We start from the raw sequence: 25,495 nt of genomic DNA on the forward strand, positions 1-25,495 counted from the left end.
CCCTGCCTCCTCCTCCTCCTCCTCCTCCTCCTCCTCCTCCTCCTCCTTCTCCTTCTCCTCCTCCCCACCCACCACCACCCCAACCCCGCATCCCTCATCCCACCCCACTGGGACCCTGCTGCTCCCCCGGGCTGGCCGAGCACCCCTCGGCACCCCCTCACCGCACCCCTCTCCCAATCCCGGCCCCGCTTGGCTCGGAGGCCTGGAGGGGGGTGGAAAATCCACCTCCTCAACGCAGGCACCGTCAGTTTTGGGGTGACTTTGCTTTTTTTTTTATTTTTGGCTGGGTTTTCTCCCCCCGCCACTCTCTTCGCCCGCAAAAGTGCCCCCGCCATCCTGCGGTGGCCGGATGGTTTTTCTCCCCCCCGGCTCTCAACCGCAAGGCCAACGCTGCCGGCGCTGCCCGTCTTCTCCCACCGCCGCTGGATGCCAACGCCGGGGCCGGATTCAGCCTCGGCGAGAAGGTCACGATACCTCCAGCCCACCCTTTTCCTTCCCCGCTGTCGCCAAACCCGGCTCCGTGCCGTGGCCGTGGTGTGGCCGAGGGGACGTCGGCCGTAGAGGAAACCCACGCCCGGGGCGAGCAGAGAAAATCCCTCGGGAGGTTTCGGCTCTTCGGTTCGTCCTCTCCTGCATGAGACAACCTCGGCTCTGCGGCTCCGCCGGGCTATGGCCACGCAGTGAAGATGTCCGTGGCCAGGCTCAACAGCGTCAATGGCTTTCTGGAGGACAGCAGGATGGAGGCAGGGGACATGGGCAGGATCCTCCGCTGCCTGGAGATGGGCACCGTCCTCACTTTGTTCTATCAGAAGAAGTCGCAGAGGCCGGAGCGAAGGACCTTCCAGGTGAAGTTGGAGACCCGGCAGATCATCTGGAGCCGGACGCCCGAGAAGGTGGAAGGGGACAGTGAGTATCGGTGGCAGTGGTACTCTGGGCTGGGGATGTGCCAGTGGGGTGCCCAGCCATGGTGGGATGCCTGGTGTGGGGTGGTTGGCCGTGGTGGTATGTCCTCCCGTGGTGGGGTGACTGGTTGTGGGGTGCCTGGCCATGGTGGAGTGTCCTACCATGGTGGGGTGACTGGTTGTGGGGTGCCTGGCCATGGTGGAGTGTCCTACCGTGGTGGGGTGACTGGTTGTGAGGTGCCTGGCCATGGTGGCACGTCCTACCATGGTGGGTTGTCTGGCTGTGGGGTTCCCAGCTGTGTTGTGGTGACTGTGGTGGGATGTCAGCTGTAGTGGGATGCCTGGCCATGGAGTCCATTTCCATGGTGGCATGTCCTGCTGTGGTGGGGTGCCTGCACATACTGGGGTGCCTGGCTGTGGTGGGATGCCCTACCGTGGTGGAATAACGCGTTGTGGGGTGCCTGGCCGTGGTTGCATGTCCTACTGTGGTGGGGTCCTTGGCTGTGGGGTGCACAGCCATTGTGGGATGTCCAGCTGCAGTGGGGTGCATGGCCATGGCATACCCAGCCATGATGGGTGACTGGCAGTGGCAGGCCCGGCCACAGAGGGGTGGCTGGCTGTTATGGGGTGCCCAGATGTGGTGGGGTGCCTGCCATGGTGGAACTCCTAGCCTTGGTGAGATGCCTGGCCATGGTGGGGTGCCTGGACATAGTGTGGAGCCCTGCCATGGTGGAATGTCCAGCCATGGTGGGATGATCTACCATGGTGGGGTGCCCAGCCATGGTGAGGTACCTGGCCATGGTGGGGTGCCCAGAGATATAAATGCAGGAGTTCCTGGGCTGAGCAACCCTTGCTTCCTCCGTTGTGGTTCACCCAGAGCACAGTGGTGGCCCCATGCAGGCCAGAGAGGACTAGGCCATCTGAGCTCTGCCTCACGGGCCTTAGTGACATCAGTACAAAGTTTGGACGGTGCCTGAACTGGTGGAGACTGGTGGCACTGGGGTCTGGCACAGGAGATGCTCCCACTGGAGCACCCTTAAAAATCACTCTTCTTTGTGGCTTCGCTGGTGGCTCGTAGGCTCTTGGTGGGTCCATTGGTGAGGCCCCATGCCTTGGTGCTCATTAACTGATTGCTCGAGACTTGCATCTCCTCTTAAGCTGAGGTAAAAAGAGGCAATGGATGAAAACACAGGGTTGAGGTGACACAAAGCCATACCATCACCTCATCCCACAGCCGCATACGGGGAGGAACCCAGTTTGGGGGTATCATCTCACCTGGATGATGGCAAAGCCCCCCCTGGAGGTTTGAGAGGTGGCAGGTACCTTTTCCATTGGAGGTGTCCTTAAAAATCACCCAATTACTCACCCCAAAATCACCACCCATTGCTAATTTTGCCCAAGATGGAGCAAAATCCCCAAAGGGTTCAGCTCCTGCTCAGAGGGGCCGACCCTCTGATGGGCTACCAGCCATGGAGAGGCTTCAGGAGGTGGCAACCAGAGCTGAGCGTTGGCACGAGCAGGATACGTGCTTGCCCAGACCTGCTGGGCACAGGAGCAGATCTGTGGAAGGAGGAGGAGGAGGAGGAAGAAGGGGTGAGGGGAGGAAGGCCACCCATTTTTGGAGAGGTGATTTTGGTCTTCATAGGGAAGAGCTCATTCTCCGCTCACGGAAATAATGGTTTTCTGGTGCCTTGGGTTTTTTTGGGAGCACCATGCACCACCAGGTCAGGGTCTTGTTTGCTCCTCATGCCCTGCCTCAGTTTCCCCACTGGTTTCTTGGGATCTTTCTCCCGTGGATCATGCCCAAAACCCCCTGTGGGAATGAGTGGGCAACCTCCAAGGTCATCCAGAAGTGGGGGAAAAAATGAAAATCCCTCTGGAAATGGTACAATCCAGCCATCCAACCCCACCACCCGCTTCCCCCAGCCCTGGGTGGGAGCAATCCCAGTCTCGGGGCTGGGCTGGACCATCTTCACCCCCTGGTCCAGCCCTGCTCCATATTCACACGTCCTGCCACTCGCTGTGATTTTATGGAAGCACCAGGATCTCCTATTCATCGCTGGGGTCTCGCTCCCACCCCAGTGCCCGACCTCACGCCTGCCCGGGCCATTTTAAATCCCCCCTTCAACCTTCAACCTCCTGTTTGAAGGGGGATTAGTGGGGACAACCCACAGCGTTGATGTCTCTGTTACGGCCTGGCAGGGCCAGGCCACGGATCCTGGCTCTCCCCAAGACACCCCGCTAATTACACGCTTTGTTAAGCAGCCGATGGACGCGTGTCCATACTGATGGGGTCGCCTGGAGCATTGCCTCCAAAATTAACCTCATCCCAGAGGAGTTTCCAGCTCATTGCCCTCGACAGACCCCGGTCCCCAGCGCAAGGATGAAATCTAGCGGAAAACAGCCCGAAAGGGATCTTTGCAAGAAATTAAAAGAAATAAGAGGAGAAATAAGAGCTTGGCAAACCTGAGAGAATTTCATGGGGTGGCTTGCAGCCTGGTTCGCCACCACGACGGGTAATTGGGATCACACCTTCAGCCTCGCTAAAGCCCAATAATTAGAAATAGGATCATTTGGGGAGGAGAAAATCCAGAGGGGGTTTAATGCCGCTGGACCAGGAGGAAATCTTTTATTTCAGGTTTTAAATCAGCTTCGCAACACCACGGGGAGCCCTGGGGGATGCAGTCACCCGGTTTCCCCCTGTACAGGAGGGTCTGAGCTGCCACGTGTCCTTCAAGAAGGGGTGACCAAGGTGAACACAAGGGAATATGGGCTCGTGCCACCATAGCTCTGCACAGGCCAGTGGGATTTCCCAGCACAACCCTTCCCTCCAGCCACTTTGCTTTGATTTTCTCCTAATGCATTTAGAAAACTCTCAGCATCCCTGAAAGGCATCGGGCAGAACCTGGTCCTACATCATCTTCCCACCATTTCAAATCTCCTTTGCACCACGCTGCTCGTTTTGCATTAGAAGAGAAAAGGGATTTTCGCAGCTGGAACCGACTTTCCAGAGTGTTTTTAATCGCCCGGGACCCCTGAGACAATGCGGGGAGGAGTTTGGAGACATAGTTCTGACATGATCGCTGCAAATCCGCTGCAGATGTGGTTTCCAGGAAGCCACCATCCGCGTTGCATTGTGTAGCCCCGCGCCGCTCCCTCTTCCCCCAGCTTGTCAGGAGGCTGGGCTATTTGCCCTGTGGAGAAGGAACCTGGGGGTGCTGGGGGGTGAAAAATTGGCCGTGAGCTGGAGATGGGTGCTGGCAACCCAGAAAGCCCCCCCACATCCTGGGCTGCACCCCCAGCAACGTGGCCAGCAGGGTGAGGAAGGGGGATTCTGCCCCTCTACTCCTCTCTGGGGAGACCCTCCCAAGTGCTGTGTCCAGCTCTGGGGCCACCAACATCAGGAGGACATGGAGCTGTTGGAGAGGGGCCAGAGGAGGCCACAGAGATGCTGAGGGCTGGAGACCCTCTGCTGGGAGGACAGGCTGAGAGAGTTGGGGGGTTCAGCCTGGAGAAGAGAAGGCTCCGGGGAGACCTTCAAGCCCCTTCCAGTCCCTCAAGCGGCTCCAGGAGAGATGGGGAGGGACTCTTGATGAGGGAGGGGAGCCATAGGAGGAGGGGGAAGGGTTTGACACTGAAAGAGGGGAAATTCAGATGAGATCTCAGGAAGAAATATTTCACTTTGAGGGTGGTGAGACCCGACGTTGGCCCAGGTTGCCCAGAGAAGCTGTGGCTGCCCCATCCCTGGAGGGATTCAAGGCCAGGTTGGATGGGACTTTGGGTGGAAGGTGTCCTTGCCCAGGGCAGGGGGGCTGGAACTAGGTGGCCTTTAAAGGTACCTTCTAACCCAAACCATTTGATGAGTTTATGATTATTGGCAGCACCCGGAGGCTGGGTCTGAGGCCGGATCCTGGCACTGTTGGGTTGGGGGAATGGCTGCATTGCGACTTGTTGGCAGAGCCCCAGTAGCCACTGGCTTCTTGCCCCTCTCCAGCATCCTGCAGATGGGCAGGTTTGGGGATGAGCAGCTGGTTTTTGACCTATAAACCCGTTTTTCCCCCCCAGATATCTGCTTGTTTGTACCAAAGTGGGTTTGCTCTGAGCCATGGGGCTTCACGGAGACAGCAACGGGGTTTCCTTTCTTGAGCTCTAGTCCCAAAAACAAAGCACACGCAGGGGCACAGACCTCCTGTGTATCATGTGTGCTAAAATCTCACCCTGATCCGTGAAATTTGGCTTGCGGTCACCCAGGGAGGGAAGGCTGCATAAAGCCTCCAGTGTTTTCTGCAGCTTTTCCGCCAAGAAAAACTATTCTGCACCTCTTTCCTTGCTTAAACAGCCCGATTTCTCCCACATCTCTTATTCCTCCCCCCCCCCCAACCACCACCACGCTCGGCTTTTATTTATCCCCTTTGGTTGAAGCTGAGGGTTTCTGTTGAGGCCCCGGCACGTCTGCACCCTTCCCCACCGCCACATCGGAAACACAGCCGGGCTGGAAATTCTCCGGGAAATGACCCATTTCCTCAGCAGGACAATACCCCGGCGCGATGGTCCGGGCCGTCCTCGGCCTCACAAAGCCCTTTCCGGAGCTGGCAGCTCAGCTCCAGAGGGCAACGCTGCCCAGGGATGATGCTCATGGTATCAAGACCAACTTTGAGTGTTATTACTAATATCATCATATTATATTTCTGCTCCCGGTGGGAACGTGTCCGCTTGGCCAAAATCAAGGGTTGGAAATCTCGCCCAGCAGCGTAGCGGTGAGGAAGAGCGCGGTCCGGAAACCCAGCCCTCCCGCCGCCGGCAGAGCTTTATATAGCGAGATGAGAGAGCAGGAAAGAAACGCCCTGTGGTCCGGGCTGCCAGGGCTCCAAATTGCCACCTTTGGGTAGACATCTTCAATTAAAAGATGAGCTCAGCCTGCCCCGGGAGCAGGGTCTGTCTTGGGGAGGAGGAGGAGGAGGCAGGGGAGAGGCGGCTGGAGATGTGCTGGTTGGGAAGGGGCAGGCTGAGCCTGGAGGACACGTGGCACCCACAAAGCAGGGAAAAGAGTGGGCAGCACTGGGGGGACGCCACATCCTGGGTACATGAGACCCTGGAGGACACATGGGAGTTGGGTGACATCACACAACTGAGGGCAGTGCTGCATGAACACCCTGTCCTGGGGACACAGCTCCCTGGAGGACACATGGATCCAGCACCCATGGTGCTGTGACACATCTGCAGCAGTGCTACAGGGACACCCTGTCCTGGGAACACAGATCCCTGGAGGACACATGGCCATGGTACCTATGATGCCATCATGCACCAATGGGCAGTGCCACAGGAATGCCCCATTCTGGGGACACGGTTCCCTGGGGGACATGCAATACCCATGCTTCCATCACAGTAGCAGATACGTCTCTGGAAGGCAGTGGGGACATGTCTTCCTAGAGGACACATGGCCACAGAACCCACAAGTCCACCACGTATCCATGAACAGTGCCATGGGGACACCACATTGTGGGGAAAAGCCACCCAGAGGGCATGTGGTCTCCTGGCAGTCCCACCTCTTGCAGCCTCCCCAAGTCCCACACGTGGGTCCGTGGTAGCAGGGTGGCTGGGGACAATTCCATGTCCTTCTCTCCCTACAGTCGACATTCGGGAGATCAAGGAGATCCGCCTGGGGAAGAACTCACGGGACTTCGAGCGCTACCCTGAGGATGCTCGCAAGCTTGACTTCACCATGTGCTTCATCATCCTCTACGGGATGGATTTCAGGCTGAGGACACTCAGCGTGGCCGGTGTGTGGGCTCCCTCCCTGATCCTCTGGCCACCCTTGGGCTCTCACCCCTCCCCAGCACCCCATCTCCCCCATCCCAACCTCACCACCCTCCTCTTCGTCCTCCAGCTTTCTGCGAGGAGGACATCAACCTATGGATAACAGGCCTCAACTGGCTGGTGGTGGACACCCAGAAAGCCCAGACCCCGCTGCAGATCGAGAGGTGAGGAACAGAGGTCCTGTTTCCCAATCCCCATCTGGAGGTCTGGGGGACAAAACCCTCCTGAATTTGGTCCTCCTTGGGCCTCAGCACCATCTGTCCATCCTTACCAGGTGGCTGCGGAAACAGTTTGATGGGATGGACCGGTCACGGGAAGGCAGGTGAGCACTGGCATGGCCCTGTGATGGGAAGTGGATGGTGGGTTCAGCTGGACAGGACCATAACCCCCCACTTGCACCCCAAATCTGGAGATTGAGCCAGGCTGGAAGCAGAATCTGGGGGGCTAGGTAGTACCAGGTTATTTGGGGCACTCAAAAGGCACTGAAAATTGGACTCAAGTGAGGGTTCCCTCCTCACAGCTATAGGGACCATGAGGACCATGTCTACTGCTGAATTTCCACCACTGCCAATAGGGGCTGGACCGTTAATGTAGCCCATAATCATCTCTCCAAGACAAGAAAAACCCCAAATCAAGTGAATTTGGACTTAAATTGTAGAATCTTCGAATAGTTTGGGTTGGAAGCGACCTTAAAGATCATTGAGTTCCAACCCCCCTGCCATGGGCAGGGACATCTCCCACTAGACTAGGTTGCTCAAAGCCCCGTCCAACCTGGCCTTGACACCTCCAGGGATGGATCAGCCACAGCTTCTCTGGGCAGCCATGATTATAGGGAAGGAGATGGACAACATCTCCAGATGAGATGATAAGAGCATGCAGTTGGTTCCTGGACATGCTCCCTTTGCTCACATTTGCTGCAGACCCCGTGTAATTAGGGGTCCTGTGCCACTGCGGGGGTCCACAGTCCAGTAGGGTGGGAGCTCCACACCAGAGACCATGCTGGCACCAGAATTTGGGGTGGGACCCTTGATGTCAAGATCTGGGACCCATCTGGTGGTTATCCATCCTCTGTGGGGTCTGGCTGGTGCCCTGACGCCATCTTGCCCTCCCACAGCATCACAGTAAAGGACCTGAAGGCCATGCTCCCCCAGGTGAACTACCGCGTCCCCAACATGAGATTCCTGCGGGACAAACTCGTGGTAAGAACCCCCCAGGTACCTCAGATATGCAGAGAGAGGGTCTTTGAGACCCCCACAGCCAGGCTGGAGACAGCCCTGGTGTTGCTTGCTTGGGTTGGGTGTCCCCACTCTCATGCATCACCCTCTCTGGTAGGAGGTGGAAGCCAGGAATGAGATGACTTTCTCCCACTTCATCCAGTTCTACAAAAACCTGATGTTTGATGCACAGAAGTCGGTAAGAGCCGTGGCTTGTCCTCCTGAGCATCCCCTGCCCGGTGCAGTGTGTCCCCTCCCAGCTAAGCCTGGTCCCCTCCTTTTGTCTTGCAGGTCATCGAGCAACTGGAGCTCTCCTTCCCCTTGCGGTGAGTGCCCGGGAGCCTCCCGATTCCCATCCCGGCCAACCCTCCAAGGGTGGGATCCATTGGGTGGGAAATGCAGCCGGACTGTGGGGCAGAATTTGGGGAGACCAGAGGGTCTGGGTGGTGCACGTGGCCCCAGAACATCTCCCAGCTTTGGTTCAGCTGAGGCTGGGGCAGGGTTGGGGTGACAGGGATGGTGGGGACGGCAAGGGTGGTCTGAGGAGCAGGGATGGGAATGGGAATAGGAGCAAGGATGGGAGCAGGGATGGGAGTCAGAATGTGAGAGGGCATGGGAGAAGGCATGGAAGTGGGGATGGGAGCAGGGATGTGAAGAGGGGCATGAAGAGGGATGGGAGCAAGGATGGGAGCAGGGATGGGAACTGGGATGGGAGTAGGGATGGGATCAAGTGTAGGAGGAGGGATGGAAGCAAGGATGGGAGTAGGGATGACAGTGGAAATGGGAGTGGGAATGGGAGCAAGAATCGGAGCAGGGATGGGAGAGGGGATGAACAGGGATGGGAGAGGAGATGGGAGTGAGGATGAGAGCAGGAATGGAAGCAGGGATGAGTAGGGTGGCAGTGGGAATGGGAGTGAAGATGGGAGCAGGGATGTGAAGGGGGGTGTGGAGAGGGATGGGAGCAAGGATGGGAACAGGGATTGGAGCAGGGATGAGTAGGGATGGCAGTAGAGATGGGAATGGGGCTGAGAGCAAGGATGTGACCAAGAATGGAAGCAGGGATGGGAATGGGGACAAAAGCAGGGATGTCCAAACACTGGGAGTGTTTGCTCCAGCAGCACCTAACAGCTTGAGGTGCCCCTTGCACCCTCATGGCTCATGCTTTCCCTGAGTCCCTTGCCAGCTGCCACAGTGGGGGGCATCAAGGGGCCAAACTGCAGGTGGACGTTGGTGGCCTCAACTCCTCCATGGGATCTACCTGAACTCTTTCTCGTGGTCCTTGCTGATGGCCCCTTTGTGCCCCAGGAATGTGGACCGCCCCGAGCTGTGCCAAGTCTCCCTCTATGACTTCCAGAAGTTCCTGCTGCATGACCAGAAGGTGGGTGCCCTTAGAGAACCCCATGGCATGTCTCTCAGCTCCAACCTTGCGGACTCCCATGGGGTGCCCCAGCCCGATTCTCCCCGTAACGGCAGCCGTGTTTGCACCCCAGGAACCCTGGGCCAGCGACGTGGGCATGGTGCGGGACTACATGTGCACCTACCTCAAGGAAGGCTCCAGCGAGGCCTCAGACCCCTCCTTCCAGCTGGATGAGGTGGGTGGCCCCACATGGCACCCCCCCAGGGGTGTCTTCCCAGTCCTGGCAGGCTCTGACCTCTTTACTTCCCCCCTAGTTCCTCACGTACCTCTTCTCCAAGGAGAACATGGTGATGGATGCCAAGTATGAGCGCGTGGTGCCCGAGGAGATGAACCACCCTCTGTCCCAGTACTGGATCTCCTCCTCCCACAACACGTAAGAACAGGGTGGGCTCTCCTCAGGGACCTCCACGAGCATCCCATCACCCCAAATGGAGGAGCCTTGGTCACTGATGGTCCTTCTCATTCTCCGCAGGTACCTAACAGGGGACCAGTTCTCCAGTGAGTCCTCCCTGGAGGCGTACGCCCGCTGCCTGCGCATGGGCTGCCGCTGCATCGAGCGTAAGTCCCCCCTTCCAGCACCATGCAGAGATGTTGACCACCCCTCCCCCAGCATCCTGTGTCACATCAGATGACCATCCCATGTACCCATCCCATGCCACCAGGGTAGGGGGATCTTGCATGTCCTTCAGGGGCTTGAAAAAAGTATGCAGTTGGTGACCAGCATGTGTTAACCAAGGTGTCTCCCCTCTTAGTGGACTGCTGGGATGGCCCAGATGATCTCCCTATCATCTACCATGGCCACACACTCACCTCCAAGATCAAGTTCCTGGATGTGCTGCACACCATCAAGGAGCATGCATTCGTCACCTCCGAGTAAGCCCCCCAATGACACCCCAATTCTGGGTCAGGCAGGCAACTGCTCCTTCGCCTTCATCTCAAGCCATCATTCCCACCTGCTTCCTCCAGGTTCCCCATCATCCTCTCCATTGAAGATCACTGCAGCATCGTCCAGCAGAGGAACATGGCCTCCCACTTCAAGAAGGTCTTTGGGGACATGCTACTCACCAAGCCAGTGGACATCAATGCTGACGAGCTGCCCTCACCCACCCAGCTCAAGAAGAAGATCCTAATCAAGGTGTGGAGTGGACACCACCCCAAAGCCCCTCTTTGTGGGAGGGGACTCCAAGGAGACCATGATGGGCTGGGAGGGATGGTCATGATCCCAAATCTTGGGCGTCAAGATCAGTATCTCTCTGTGTACACGCAGTAGGACATCTGAGAGATGTTCTACTGCAAGGAACTGTCAAGGGGAACAGGGGATGGTGGAGGGAGATCTGTAGGAGCCCAAGAGTGGCCTGAGGGCTGGGAGCTCAGCATGATGGGGACACCATAGCCACTGCTGAACTCCCCTGCCTGTGCTGTCCCCAGCACAAGAAACTGGTCGAAGGGAACCTGTACGAGGAGGTCTCCACTGCCAGTTACTCAGAGAACGACATCAGCAACTCCATCAAGAACGGCATCCTCTACCTCGAAGATCCCATCGACCACGTAAGGATCTCCCTGCTGATGGCAGGCAGAGTCCAAGAAGGGTCTGTCGGATGGGGATGAGCATCAGGGTTTGGGTTGGGCATGGGCTCTCCTAGACCATTGCAATGCCATGGGGGGATGGGACAAAAACCGAGGTCTCAAAACCCCATCCCTCTACACCATGATCTTTCCTACTTTGGTGACGCTCTTCTTTCATCCCAGACCTGGAGCCCTCATTATTTTGTTCTGACGAGCAACAAGATCTACTACTCGGAGGAGACCTCCCGCTACCAGTTCAATGAGGACGAGGAGGAGGTGGAGCAGAAGGAGGTGCGTGTGGAGCAGTATGTGCCCGTAGGATGGTGGTGGGGGGAATGCTAACCCCAGGGCATCTCTCCCATCTTGGGGTGAACTTGCAGGAGTTCAACAACAACGAGCTGCACTTCACGGAGAAGTGGTTCCACGGGAAGCTGGGAGGTGGCCGCGATGGACGGCAGATCGCTGAGAAGCTGCTGCACGAGTATTGCACCGAGACGGGGGGCAAGGACGGCACCTTCCTGGTGCGCGAGAGCGAGACCTTCGTGGGTGACTACACCCTCTCCTTCTGGTAGGAACCCTGGGAAGGAAGCAGGATCCCACCCTCCCCAACACAGTCTGGGTGTCCCACCAGCTAATCCCTGGTTTGGTGGTTGGAATGGTATTTTGCGGGGGAAACACCACCTTTTTGCATGGCACGTGGACCTCTGAATGTGGGATGGTGGGGCTGTGGACCCAAACTCACTCCTGCCTTCTCCCCACCACCATGGCAGGAGGTCCAGCCGCGTGCAGCACTGCCGGATCCACTCGCGGCAGGAGGCCGGAGCCACCAAGTTCTACCTGACGGACAACCTGGTCTTCGACAGCCTCTACAGCCTCATCTGCCACTACCGTGAGGTGCCACTCCGCTGCAACGAGTTTGAGATGCGCCTCACCGACCCTGTCCCCCAACCCAACGCCCATGAGAGCAAAGAGTGAGGATGGTCCCCATCCCCTTGGAGGTCCACCAGCCTCTTCCATCCCTGGTGGCAGGTCTTGGGTGCCTCTTGGGGCACGAGGCTGAAGGTGCTATCCCACCACCTCCATTCTCTTCCCGGCCAGGTGGTATCACGCCAGCTTGACACGCCTGCAGGCCGAGCACATGCTGATGCGGGTCCCACGGGATGGAGCCTTCCTGGTGCGCAAGCGCAGTGAACCCAACTCCTATGCCATCTCCTTCCGGTGAGTGTGGCCACCCCAGCACCCTGAGGCTGGTTGGGCTTGGCCACGTTGCCCATGGTTGCCAGCCAAGCTGAGAACATGCCTGGCTCATGTCTGTTGTGACTCCATGCTGGGTGGCAAGGGCTTGCTCTGGGTCATCAGAGTGACATGGTAGGACCCATGATGCTGTCACAGGGGGGAAGCCCTAGCTCCAGTGATGGGAAAGCCACGTGTTAAGGGTCATCACCCTGGTGGCATCACCTCCTGCCCATCCCCATCATGGAGCCAGGATCCAGCCACCCCTCACGTATCCCACCCGGGCTCTCTTGGTCCCAGGGCGGAGGGGAAGATCAAGCACTGCCGCATCCAGCAGGAAGGTCGACTCTTCATGCTGGGCAGCTCTGCCGAGTTCGAGAGCCTCGTGGACCTCGTCAGCTACTATGAGAAGCACCCGCTCTACCGCAAGATGAAGCTGCGCTACCCCATCAATGAGGAAACCCTGGAGAAGATGGGCACCACCGTGAGTGCTCCTGGTGGTGGGAATGGTGGGGATGGGGGCTCTGTGCCATGGACAACCCACTCCCATCCACAGCTCCACCATGGTGGGAAGGTGTCCTCCAACCTCTTGGGTGAAGCCCAACCAGAACCTTCCAAGCTCATTCCACAGCCTTTCCCCACAGTTATAGTTCCACTTTAATTTCCTTCTAATGAGTTGGAAAGGGATATTAGATCCCTCTCAACATCATCATGATCACACGTGGTGGCCCAGATCCCACCACATCCCCTTGTACCCCCTGCCTGCATCTGGGTGACCCACTCATGTATTTCTCCTTGCAGGAGCTGGACTATGGAGCCCTGTACGAGGTGCGGACTCCCCACTTCTACGTAGAGGCCAACAAGATGCCAATGGCCAGGGTAAGGATCCACGCTGGTGTCCATGGGAGGTGAAGGGTGATGGAACATGGTGATTCTAGTGCTGGGGCTCCTGGGGGGTGTCCTCCCAGACTTACCACATCTCCCACCATCGACCTGAGAAGTGGCAACATTTTGCTGCATTTTTCTGACCTTCGAGTGATTCTGGAGCTGGTGGGACCTTTCCCACCTCCCCATCACTTGGGGACAGTCTGAGTTGGGTTGACAGCAATGTAATAGCATGATAGTTGAGGTCTGGAGGGGGTCCAGCCCAAAGCAAGGACCTGGCACAAATTTGCTCCAACAGTGAGGAAATCTCCATGGGTCCCTTTGCAGTGGGGAACCCTGAAAGGGTCAGTTCCCAGGTGGTGGCATCTCCATCCTCAGAGGTTTTGGAGAATTGGCTGATCTCGGAGCTGGCCCAGTCTCCATCCTCAAAGGTTTTCAGGACCAGGCTGGTATTGGAGCTGACCCAGTCTCCAACCTTGGAGGTTTTTTGGGACCAGCCTGACCTCAGAGCTGACTCTGGAGAAGGCTGGACTGGAGCCCCAAGGTTCCTTCCCTGTGATTCTACAATCCCATGGTCCATCACTGCTGTGTCTTAAAGGTCCCTTTGCAGCAGAGCAACTCTCAGGCTAAGACCAGCCACCAGAAAGCTTAAACCAAAGGGATTTTGTGATAATATCAGGGGATTAACCCCTTCAGTCCACCAGAAGAAACCATTGGGGGACCCAGAAGAGGAACCCACTTTGCTCTGAATGTGGTGGTCCCACAGGACCGCAGGCACCCCCAGCCCTCCTGTCCCCTCTGACATGTCTCACTGCTGGTGTAGGCAATTTGGGGATATCATTTGGGGTGTCAGACCCTCAGGAGCTCCCACACTCCACCGTGGGGGCTCAAGGAGCTGGGCTGAGTGGGCAGCACTGTCCACCAGTGTCCCTGGCGCTGGGTGGTGACACGTGTCCCTCTCCCCAGTGCACGGTGAAGGCTCTCTACGACTACAAAGCGCAGCGGGAGGACGAGCTGTCATTCTGCAAGCAGGCCATCATCCACAACGTCGACAAGCAGGACGGCGGCTGGTGAGGGCGCTGGGGTGGTCCCTGGGTGGGCATTGCCATGGGTGGGGGGGTGACGGGGACACCCCAGGTGTCCCATCCTGCGATGGGTTTTAACTGCCTCCTTTTCTGTCCCCCTTACCCCTTCTCCGACTGCTCCCCGACATTGCATGCAGCATGAACACCCCGTTCCCCCCCCCCCAAAATCAGTCCGCTTGCCTTGATCCTCTCACCCCCTTGCAGGTGGCGGGGGGACTACGGGGGCAAGAAGCAACTGTGGTTCCCGGCCAACTACGTGGAGGAGATCGTCAGCACCCAAGCGCAGGAGCAGGATGAGGCCGTGAGTGTCCTGTCCCCATCCACCAGGGACCACAGCTGCCTGAGATGCTCCCGGTCTTGCACCAGCTTGGACCTTTATATGGAGGGTGGGGGATGCTCCTAGCTCCACTCCAGCCCCATTATCCAGAGGTTGAGGGATGCTCATGGTCCTGGTCCAGCTTGGACCCTTATCCGGAGGCTGAGGGATGCTCCCAGCCCCGCCCCAGCTTGGACACTTTTCTGGAAGCCAAGGGATGCTCCTGGTCCCATGTCGTTCCAGACCCTCCTCCAGAGGCTGGGGGATGCTCATGGTCCTGCTCCAGCTTGGACCCTCATCTGGAAGCTGGAGGATGCTCCCAGTCCCACTCCAGCCTGGACCCTTTTCTGGAAGCTGGAGGTTACTCCTGGCCCCACACCAACCCAGACCCTTACCTGAAGGCTCTGAGATGCTCAACCATGGACCAGAGCTTGCCAAGAGAGTGTTTCTTCCCTCTTTTGCTCAGACTTAAAGAATTTGGGGGGCTCAGGGGAGGCTGCCAAACGGAGCGGGCACCAAGCTCAGCCCCACATGCCTCCCCCACCACCCCCTTTTCCTTTCTCTCTTACAGTCATCGGAAAACAGTCCCCTGGGGAACTTCTTGAAAGGTTTCATCGATGTGCCGTCCTGCCACGTCGGTGAGTGTCACCACCACAACCCTGCTGTGGCTGCAGGAGCCCACTGGGACAATACACTCCCCACTCTGAAGCTCAATGCCATGAGCTGAGGCTCCCCAAACTCATCACGCAATTGCCAACTGGGCTCATGCTTGGCACAGCGTGCTGGGGAGCAATGTGGGGCTGGGTTTGGAGGGGTTTGGTTGATTTTGGGGGGATTCAGAGGAATTTGGAGGTCCAGATGAATCAGTGGATATTTACCTCTGGTTGAAAGGAAAATGCATTTCAGCCTGAAAAGCTGAAACTGCTCATTAGGAAAATGGGACCCTCACAAGAGGAAGACCCCAATGGCTGGTGGGATCCTGGGGGTGCTTGTGGGGGCCCTGGAGCGGGACCGCTGAGGTTTCGTTTGCTCCACAGAGCCATCCATTGGGAATGTCTTCAAGTAAAGCCCCCCCCTCTGATGTCCTTATAGTTATCTCCAAAGACGGGAGGAGCTCCAAACCATTTGTCTTCACCATCCATTCCCAGCAGATGTCCCACGCAGCCCAGTCACTGGACGTGGCCGCGGACACGCAGGAGGAACTCAGCGAGTGGGTGGCCAAGATCCGAGAGGCCACGCAGAACGCCGACGCCAGGGTGAGGGGCACCGGGGTGCAGAGGATGGGGCTGGATGGTCCTGTCCCTCAGTGGATGGTCCCCATCATCTCCCAAGGAGGAGGCTGGGTGGAGACTTTCAGCTCCTGTTTTCCTTTGTGCAGATGCAAGAGGGGAAGATCATGGAGCGGAGGAAGAAGATTGCGCTGGAGCTCTCCGAGCTGGTTGTGTATTGCCGCCCGGTGCCGTTCGATGAGGACAGTAAGAGCTGGAGAAGGGGGGTGATGGGATGAGCATGGGAAGAGACGGGTGGGGAGAACCAAGTGGTCATGGCAGACCAACCCCTGAGCCACCGGAGAGCCCTGGGTCCTCCACTGATGGCCACCTTGATGCTTTCAGAGATTGGGACAGACAAGGCGTGCTACCGGGACATGTCCTCCTTCCCGGAGACCAAGGCGGAGAAATACGCCAACCGCAGCAAGGGCAAGAAGTTCCTGCAGTACAACCGGCGCCAGCTCAGCCGCATCTACCCCAAAGGGCAGCGCCTGGACTCCTCCAACTATGACCCATTGCCCATGTGGATCTGCGGTAGCCAGCTCGTGGCCCTCAACTTCCAGACGCCTGGTAAATCCTGCTCCTGGGGTGGTTGCTGGGCTCATCACTGCAGGTCATCCCAAAATTCCCATCCCTGGTGTCTCTGCCCCAGGATCCTGTTGGTAGAGGTAGTTTGGATGATCTCTCCAACTTTTGTCCTCATCCTGATGGGGACATCTCCATGCAGTTCTTGGGTGATGCATACAATACCCAACTGCATCCCTTCTCCAACCAGGGATGGAAGCTCTTTGTAGGGGCTTTTCCAAGGCGGGACCTTCTGCTCAAGGCTCAAGGTCCCTAAGCCCCACGACTCAAAGCTTCTCTGTCCCTCTGGCCACAGACAAGCCGATGCAGCTGAACCAGGCGCTCTTCATGCTCGGTGGCCGTAGCGGCTACGTCCTGCAGCCTGACATCATGAGGGATGAGACATTCGATCCCTTCGACAAGAACAGTCTGAAGATTGTGGAGCCCATCACGGTGCAGCTGCAGGCAAGTGGGCAAGGACAGCAAGTGGGCCCTGAGGTGGTCACCATCAAGACGGGCTTTTGCTTCTTCCTTGGTTTTGAGTCAACTGGGGAAGGTTTATACATGTTTCAGCCCCATGTTGGCTCCATGGAGATCATTACCCCATGATCTCTTTGGTTGGTGGTCTTTCTCCTCTTTTTGGTGTTAGAGCTGGGACAGATTGGTTTGTAGACACCTGACTCTTGAGCATGGCATGAATCCAGAAAAGATTTTTAAAATAATTTGGTGGATAAGGCTAAAATCAAGATAAAACCAGTACAAGGTAATAAATAAGGTGCAGTGTAGCTAATTATGGCCATGAAGCTTTTGACAAGCCCAAAACACCCAGAATTTTTTACACTGAGGGTGGTGAGACACTGGCCCAGGTTGCCCACAGAGGTGGGAGGTGCCCCATCCCTGGAAACATTCCAGGCCAGGTTGGACGGGGCTGTGAGCAACCAGATCTAGTTGAAAATGTCCCTGCCCGTGGCAATGGGGTTGGACTAGATGGTCTTGAAGATGGTCTTTAAAGGTCCCTTTCAACCCAAACAGTTCTGTGATTCTATGATTCTGAAATGGCCAAGCCATGGGGCTCTTCTTCATCTGATGTAGCCAAATCTCCTCCTTCTCTTTCTTCTGCAGATCCTCGGTGCCCGGCACCTACCCAAGAATGGGAGGAGTATCGTGTGCCCCTTTGTGGAGGTGGAGGTGTGCGGCTCAGAGTATGACAACAGCAAGAACAAGACGGACGTCGTAGGTGAGGGTTCACGTGGATGATGTGGGGACAGTGGGACAGCCCTAACTGTGCCCTTTGGGGTCCTCTTGGACATGTGGGTGACAGGACTGGGTTTCATGGAGGAGTGAAGCGGACTGGCATCTCCTACTGCCCTACTAGTGCCATGTTGGTGATGTCCATGCATCCAGTCACACCCTGACCCTCCTTGCTTTCTCCTCACCCTCCAGCTGACAACGGCTTGAACCCCGTCTGGCTCTTCAAGCAGTTTGTCTTTGACATCAACAACCCCGAGTTTGCCTTCCTCCGCTTCGTGGTGTATGAGGAGGACATGTTCAGCGACCCCAACTTCTTGGCACAAGCCACCTTCCCCGTCAAGGGCCTCAAAACAGGTATGGTCCCTCCATCCGCACCACCATCATCATCATCATCATCATCGAATCATAGAATGGTTTTGGTTGGAAGGGACCTTTAAAGGTCATCTGGTCCAACCCTTCGGTAATTATCATCACCATCATCTTTATCATCATCATCATCTCCTCGGAGATCTGGCCAGGGTGAGGGGCTTGGACCCTGCCATGGAGCTGAGCTTGTGTTGTGGTGGTGTGTCCAGGCTACCGGTCGGTGCCGTTGAAGAACAGCTACACTGAGGACCTGGAGCTCGCCTCTCTCCTCATCCACATTGAGATCATCAACGCCAAGGCAGGTGGCTCAGGCAGCTTGGGGAACCCTGTGCCTCAGTTTCCCCAGCTGGAGCAAGGGGAAACAGCACCCTGGGTTGTCCTGTCCAACCCACCAGCCTCATATTCTTGTGTTGGAGCAGGAGGAAGATGAGGAGAACCTCTACTCATCCATCCAGCAGCTACGGGACCGTGCCAGTGAACTCTCCAGCCAGGTCTCCAGCTATGAGCGCACCAACGGCTGCGACTCCCGCTACCAGCAGCGCCTCGACGAGCTGCGGGCGGCCCAGGAGCGCCTCATGGAGCTCACCGAAGTCCGCAACCGCAAGTGAGTGTCCCCTCCCCGTGGCTTTAGGAGGTCCCTTTCAGGAGGGGGGGGTCCCTAAAGGCCACCACCTTGCTCCCCACCAGGTTGATGGAGAAGAAGAAGAGGGACCGGCAGATGGTCACCAAACGCAGCTGAGCTGGATGGGTGTGAGCCCACCACAGCCCTCCCTGAGCCACCTCCTCTCCCATTGCGAAGGGAGGTGGGGTGGCTGGATCTGGACCCCCCCACACACACGCCTGGGCCTGGGTGATAGCGGTGTGACAAATCTGGGGACAAAAGGGGACTTTGGGTAGCTCTGCCTGTGACATTTCTCCATCGGGGCGAGGCAGGAGGTAGGATGCTCTGGTGTAAATCCCAGGCACCTCTGGCTTCGTCCCATGTCCCCTGGGGTTGGTGGCCACGTCCCTGTCCCCACGGGGTGGCCACCACGGCTCCACTTCACCCCACATCCTCCGTGTCCCATCACCCTATGGTGGGAGGGGGCTGCGATGAGCCCCATAACCGATGGGGAAACTGAGGCACAGATGCCCAGCTGGCCCAGGATGGGGCAGGACCGGCCACCTCCATCCTGGGGAGGGGGGATGGGACCGGCTGGCAGTGAGGCACCAGGATGGGGACACAGGGGACACTTTTTGGGGTGGGGGGTTGAGGGGGGCATTTTGCTCCCCCTGCTATAAATATCTGTATTTTCTTCTTTTATCCAGCGTGTAAATATGGCACAGGGTGGGGGGGGGACTGTACCAGCTGCAGTATTAGGGCACGGGGGGGGACCCCAAAATGTCCAGAGATGCCCCTGGCATGGGCACGAGGGAGCAGGGGACCAGGTCTAGGGGTGTCCCATGGGGCAGGGTGGCCGGTGACAGGGTGCCCTGAGCAGGCATCGGGCAGACACGGGCACCAAGGTGACCCCAGGGGGGGTGGGACACAGGGATGGCCCCGAGGTGACGCCAACGTTGGCACCAAACCCTGGGCATGGGGACGGATCCTGCTGGTAAAGCCAACGGAGGTGGTGCCCAGCGAGGTGGTGGCTTGGGGACATCTCGGGGTGTCCCCCAGGGTCGGGGTGGCCCAGTTGGGGGGGAATCTGTGTATTCTTTGTATGAAAATAAATCTATTTAGCCAATATTTATACCCCGTCGCCGTGGTCTGGTGTCCATCCCCGTCCCCCACCGAGCTCTGACCCCACCACCAATGTCCCCAAGGTGGGTGATGTCCCCAGGGTGGTGGCTCAGTGGTCCTGGATGCAGTGTGTCACCCTTGTCCCCATGACATGTGTCCCAGCCAGCGGTGGGGGACACCCAGGTGGTGCGACAGTGGGCAGGGCCACCCGGGAAGGGGACATGGGATGCAGGACATGGGACACGGGGCACAGGGCCAGAGGGACGTGGGCCAAGGGACACAGGCCACGAGGCACAGGGCCAGCAGGACACAGGGACAATGGACACAGCGCTGTGGGGATGGAGGGCACAGGGTCATGGGGGGACAGGGCCATGGGGACAGAGCCCTGGAGACTCAGGGACAATGGGAACATGGGACACGGGGTCATGGGGACACAGGACACGGGGTTATAGGGACGCAAGACTATGGGGACATGGGACACATGGTCATGGGGACACATGGTCATGGGGACATAGGATACAGGAGACAGGGCCATAGGACATAGTAGAGGGGGACATGGGACACATAGTCATGGGGACAAAGGGCCGTGGGGACATAGGACATAGTAGATGGGGCCATGGGACACATTGCCGTGGGGACAAACGGTCATGGGGACATAGGACAGAGGAAGACAGGGCCATGGGACATAGTAGAGGGTGACATGGGACACATGGTCATGGGGACACGGGACACATGGTCATGGGGACACAGGGCCATGGGGCCACTGGGGCCACGGAGACACAACTCAATAGGACACAGGACACAGGGCCAAGGGGCTACGGAGCCATGGGGCCAGACCCATGGCCATGGGGACACCAGGTCCACCCGCCATCCCCGGGGCCCTTCCCGCCTCAGCGCCTTCCACCAGGGGGCGGGGCGATGCAGCCGCGCGTCCCGCCCTCTCCCCCTTCATTGGTTACCCGCTTCGCCCTCTGCCTCTCCCCATTGGCTGGCGAGCCGGCGGCGGGGCGGGCCGGAAGCGACCGGCTTCGCTCCCCTGAGAGGCGGAAGAGCGGGGCCGGAGACGGTGAGAGCCCCCCCTTCATCCCTTCGGCCTCTCCTGCGGCCTCCCCTCCTCCGCCCTCACCCCACAGACGGGCCTTGTCCCGCTGCCCCCCGGCCGCCTCAGCCTCAATTTACTGCTTTAATTCCGCTTGAATGGGAATTATCTGGCGTTTCCAGGCTTCCCCTCACATAATCCCTCAGGTTTTGGCGCCCTTTAAAGCACCACATCGCACCTTGGCCCGAGCGTGCTCTTATTTCTATTAACCTGGGAGGGAATGGTGTATATTCTGCTGTTAAAGGGGTGGTTTATTCTTGGATTTCTTGAGGAAAACGGTTTGTTCTGGGATTTGGGGTGAGGAAAACGTTTTTGTTTTTTTTTTTTTTCCTGGGCCTTGGGGAGAAAACAGTTTATTCTTGGGTTTTGGTGAGGAAAACGGTTTATTCCTGGGGTTTGGGTGAGGAAAACGGTTTATTCCTGGGGTTTGGGTGAGGAAAACGGTTTATTCTTGGGGTTTGGGAGAGGAAAATGGTTTATTCTTGGGTTTTCCTCTTTGGCAGGATTTAAGGCACAGTGGGTTTTCTTGTATTCCATGTGGAAAGAGGTCTTTAAAAAAAAAAAAGTCCAATAAAACTGAGGTCCTGAAAATGAAATATTGAATAGGGGGGGTTGGGACACAAAATGTTATTCTTTAATTCTATCCTTTGAAAATAATGGAATTTCCAGCCTTTGTTCCACCTTAAAAAAGGTCATCAGTGAGTGTCTCCCCCGTGTCTCCGAGGGGGGTGAGCCAGGAGAGAGAAATACACGGGAAATTAGGCACCTTGCCAGACCCAAGTGGATGGAGCTTGAGGAGACACGTGGGATTTTTTGGGGGGTTACTCCATTTTGAGAGCAGACCTTCAGCCCCAGCAAACGAGCGTTGCCCAGAAGGGGTGCAGCAGGATTTGGATCAGGTCTCTGAGGCATTTTCCTGCCCACTAAGGTTAAAAAATAAGACTGGAAGGGAGATGGCTCCTGTAGGAAGCTGCCACCATGAGCCCAAACAGAAGGGAAGCTCCCCCATTAAGGGATTTTTTTTTTCTTCAACACAAGCAGTGATTTATTTTTTCCTAATACTTTAAAAAAAAACGAGCTCTCTTGATGTTTATCTCCAGTGAAGTCCCCCGTAACACTGAGCTCTCTGAAGCCTTTCTCCTCGAGCTCTGCCTACGTTTTTCCTCCCAACCCACCCCTTTGTTGTTCTTACGAGCAGCTGCATTTGTGCTTCCTGCCACAATGTGCTTCTACTTCCCTTAATCGTGTCTGCTCAATTCCTCTTCTCTCCACTTCAAACTTTGAAGAAACCTCTACCAGGTGGCCATAGTGGAGACTTTTTTCCTTTCTAAATTTCCTCTGCAATCTAGAAATGGGCACGTTTTCTCCACCTGCAGGACAAAGTTTCTATATTCACCCCATTCGTCCCTCTGTTCTGCCCTAGTGAGGCCCCATCTGGAGCACTGGGACCAGTTCTGGGCTCCCCAGTTCAAGAAGGACAGGGAACTGCTGGAGAGGGGACAGTAGAGGCCACAAAGATAATTAGGGTCCAGGAGCATCTCCCTTAAGAGGAAAGGCTGAGGGACTTGGGTCTTTTTAGCCTGGAGAAAAGAAAACTGAGGGGGGATCTGATTAACACCTATAAATACTGAAAGGGTGGGTGTCAGGAGGATGGGGCCAGTCTTTTTTCAGTGGTGGCCAGTGACAGGACAAGAGGAAATGGGCACGAACTTGAACCTAAGAAGTTCCACCTAAATAGGAGGAACTTCTTTCCTGTGAGGGTGGCAGAGCCCTGGAAGAGGCTGCCCAGGGAGGTGGTGGAGTCTCCTTCTCTGGAGATATTCCCAACCCGCCTGGACACATTCCTGTGCAACCTGCTCTAGGAGGACCTGCTTTGGCAGGAGGCTTAGATGATCTCCAGAGGTCCCTTCCAACCCCATATCATTCTGTGATTCTCTGGCTCTGTGATTTTTACGTCGTAACGAAGTGGCTGGGTCCTGGCTGTGCATGGTATCGTCAAAAGTGAGATGCGAAGGGGTAAAATGCCTGAGAATTTAACTAGAATTTAAGCACAAAAATGTACTTCCTATTCCAGATATTTGAATTCCTTTTAATATATCTGTGTTGAAAGATGGTGATCTTTAGTCCCTCAGCATAAGTAATGTGGTAGGTGCTGTGCTTTGCGTATGTTTTGACTATTAATGTGCTTTAAGGCGACGTGGAAGAGCTCTGATTGCAGGCTAGAGCTCCCTTTTTAGAGACTTTTTAAAAGGCAGAATTTAGCCTTTGCCCCACTCCTGCATGTAAAAGATGAAAAGAAAGCAGGAGGTGGAATTTAATGAGGCTGTTCTGGTTGGAGAGAACAGGACAGACGAGATGCTGCTCTCTGCAGCCTCTTACTGGGAGGGTTTGGTAGAGAAGATGGAGCCAGACTCATCCCACAGATGCATAGTGAGGGGACAAGAGGTGACGGGGACAAGCAGGAACATGGAGAAACCTTGGTTAGATGGAATTTTTTCTTTTCCACCATGAAGGTGATCACACACCGTGTCCCTGCTAGATGCTCTGTAAGGTCCCTTGCAACCCAAACCATTCTATGAAACATTGGAACAAGGGACCAGGGTGGTTGTGGGATCTCTCTCCTTGCAGATCCCCAAAACTCAACTGGGTGAGGCTTTGAGCAACCTTCTCTGAGCACGGGTTTGGGCTGGAGACCTCTTCCAACCTGAATTTGGGGGCTGACCTGCTGGAGAACAGCTCTGAGGAAAAAGACCTGGGAGTCCTGGTGGACAACAGGATGCCCATGAGCCAGCAATGGGCCCTGGTGGCCAAGAAGGCCAGTGGCATCCTGCGGGGCATCAGGAAGAGTGTGAGCAGCAGGTGGAGGGAGGTCATCCTGCCCCTCTGCTCTGCCCTGGGGAGGCCCCAGCTGGAGCACTGGGACCAGTTCTGGGCTCCCCAGTTCAAGAAGGACAGGGAACTGCTGGAGAGGGGACAGTACAGGCCACAAAGATGCTGACGGGCCTGGAACATCTCTCTGATGAGGAAAGGCTGAGGGACTTGGGCTTATTTTAGTCTGGAGAAGAGAAGACTTAGGGGGGATCTGCTCAATGCTTAGAAATACTGAAAGGGTGGGTGTCAGGAGGATGGGGCCAGGCTTTTTTCAGTGGTGCCCAGTGACAGGACAAGAGGAAATGGGCACAAACTTGAATGTAAGAAGTTCCACCTAAACATGAGGAGGAACTTATTTCCTTTGAGGGTGGCAGAGCCCTGGAACGGGCTGCCCAGAGAGGTGGTGGAGTCTCCTTCTCTGGAGACATTCCAAACCCGCCTGGACACGTTCCTGTGCGACCTGCTCTGGGTGGACCTGCTTTGTCAGGGGTTTGGACTAGATGATCTCCAGAGGTCCCTTCCAACCCCATATCATTCTGTGATTCTGTGAATTCTTTGGAGGTTTTGCGATACCGTGCACGTGTCTTCAGTGGTGTGACTCTCTCCTTTCTCAGGACCCAGGGGAATGACGATGACCAGCCTCCTGCCTTCAACAGGGGAGGGAAACTGCTATTACATCCTGACGGAAGGTTTTCCTTACGGCAGCAAGTACTTCCAAGCTGGGAACATGTGTTTCTGCAGCGAGAGGAGTTACCTGCGCAACTTCTTCGACGACAGGCCCCCTGCTTGCTTCTTGAAGGTCATCATGTTGGACGACAGCTCCACCGTCACCATAAACGTCGAAATCCTGCAGCCCGTGCGCGAGGAGATGGCCGTCTTCCTCCTGGCCCTCAGCAGCCACAATGAACGCTTGAATTATTTCTTGGAGAGGCCGAGGCTCGAAGCAGCTCTGAGGGCCGTGCCAGGCCAAAAAGTGATGGTGGAGATCAACCAGCAATATTTTCCTGGGATCATCCGTTACATCGGGAGCGTTCACAAAAACGCTCCGGCTGTTTTGTCTCCGTTCTTCTTCGGGGTGGAATTACAGGTAAAATGGCCAAGAAATTAAGTCGCTTCTTTTTCCCCCTTCACATTTGTGGATGGTACTCAATGGCTCAAAGTCCAGATGGAGACCAGTCACAAGTGGTGTTCCTCAAGGGTCCGTGCTGGGGCCGGTGCTGTTTAACATTTTTATCAATGATATAGACAGGGAGATTAAAGGCACCATCAGCAAGTTTGCGGACGATACCAAGCTGTGTGGTGTTGTCCATACACCAGAGGGACGGGATGTCATCCAAAAGGACCTGGACAGGCTGGAGAGCTGGGCCCAGGTGAACCTCATGAGGTTCAACAAGAGCAAATGCAAGGTTCTGCACCTGGGCCGGAACAATCCTCACCACCAATACAAACTGGGGGGTGAGGGATTGGAAAGCAGCCCTGAGGAAAGGGACTTGGGGGTGCTGGTGGAGGAGAAGCTGGACATGAGCAGGCAGTGGGCAGCTGCAGCCCAGAAGGTCAATCCCATCCTGGGCTGCATCAAAAGAAGCGTTGCCAGCAGGTCCAGAGAGGTGATTCTGCCACTTTACTCTGCTCTGGTGAGACCTCACCTGGAGTATTGTGTGCAGGTCTGGAGCCCTCAACATAAGAAGGACATGGACCTGATGGAGAGAGTCCAGAGGAGGGCCACAAGGATGATCAGGGGGATGGAGCACCTCTGCTCCGAGGACAGGCTGAGGGAGCTGGGGTTGTTCAGCCTGAAGAAGAGGAGGCTCCGGGGAGACCTCATAGCAGCCTTCCAGTACCTGAAGGGAGCCTACAGGAAGGCTGGGAAGAGCCTGTTTAGAAAGGCCTGCAGTGACAGGACGAGGGGCAATGGCTT

General features: G+C 56.5%; 1 protein-coding gene across 1 annotated transcript; it reads left to right on the plus strand.

The window, feature by feature from the left end:
* Positions 1–55: 55 nt before the first annotated feature.
* LOC106902269 (1-phosphatidylinositol 4,5-bisphosphate phosphodiesterase gamma-1-like) lies at positions 56–19,619 on the plus strand. The gene is made up of 32 exons (XM_014965628.1): positions 56–906; positions 6,533–6,682; positions 6,790–6,883; positions 6,994–7,041; positions 7,834–7,918; positions 8,052–8,132; positions 8,225–8,259; positions 9,239–9,311; positions 9,424–9,525; positions 9,605–9,723; positions 9,823–9,908; positions 10,103–10,223; positions 10,317–10,485; positions 10,779–10,898; positions 11,100–11,207; positions 11,297–11,484; positions 11,687–11,887; positions 12,015–12,134; positions 12,450–12,633; positions 12,951–13,028; positions 14,001–14,104; positions 14,324–14,420; positions 15,007–15,073; positions 15,528–15,691; positions 15,814–15,910; positions 16,049–16,273; positions 16,584–16,732; positions 17,390–17,504; positions 17,711–17,872; positions 18,094–18,182; positions 18,304–18,488; positions 18,572–19,619. Exons 1-32 carry the CDS (start codon positions 687–689, stop codon positions 18,621–18,623), a joined length of 3,888 nt encoding a protein of 1,295 aa, XP_014821114.1. The 5' UTR covers positions 56–686; the 3' UTR covers positions 18,624–19,619.
* Positions 19,620–25,495: the final 5,876 nt, after the last annotated feature.

Source organism: Calidris pugnax, unplaced genomic scaffold (genome assembly GCF_001431845.1).
Source record: "Calidris pugnax isolate Ruff unplaced genomic scaffold, ASM143184v1 scaffold41, whole genome shotgun sequence".
NCBI classification, from domain to species: Eukaryota; Metazoa; Chordata; class Aves; order Charadriiformes; family Scolopacidae; genus Calidris; species Calidris pugnax.

Bases quoted from the DNA above. Each gene is read 5' to 3' on its own strand.
- LOC106902269 (XM_014965628.1), top strand. From the start codon at position 687: ATGTCCGTGGCCAGGCTCAACAGCGTCAATGGCTTTCTGGAGGACAGC. The intron at 12,135-12,449 runs GTGAGTGTGGCC...TCTTGGTCCCAG, and splicing joins TCCTATGCCATCTCCTTCCG to GGCGGAGGGGAAGATCAAGC. The intron at 12,634-12,950 runs GTGAGTGCTCCT...TTCTCCTTGCAG, and splicing joins TGGAGAAGATGGGCACCACC to GAGCTGGACTATGGAGCCCT.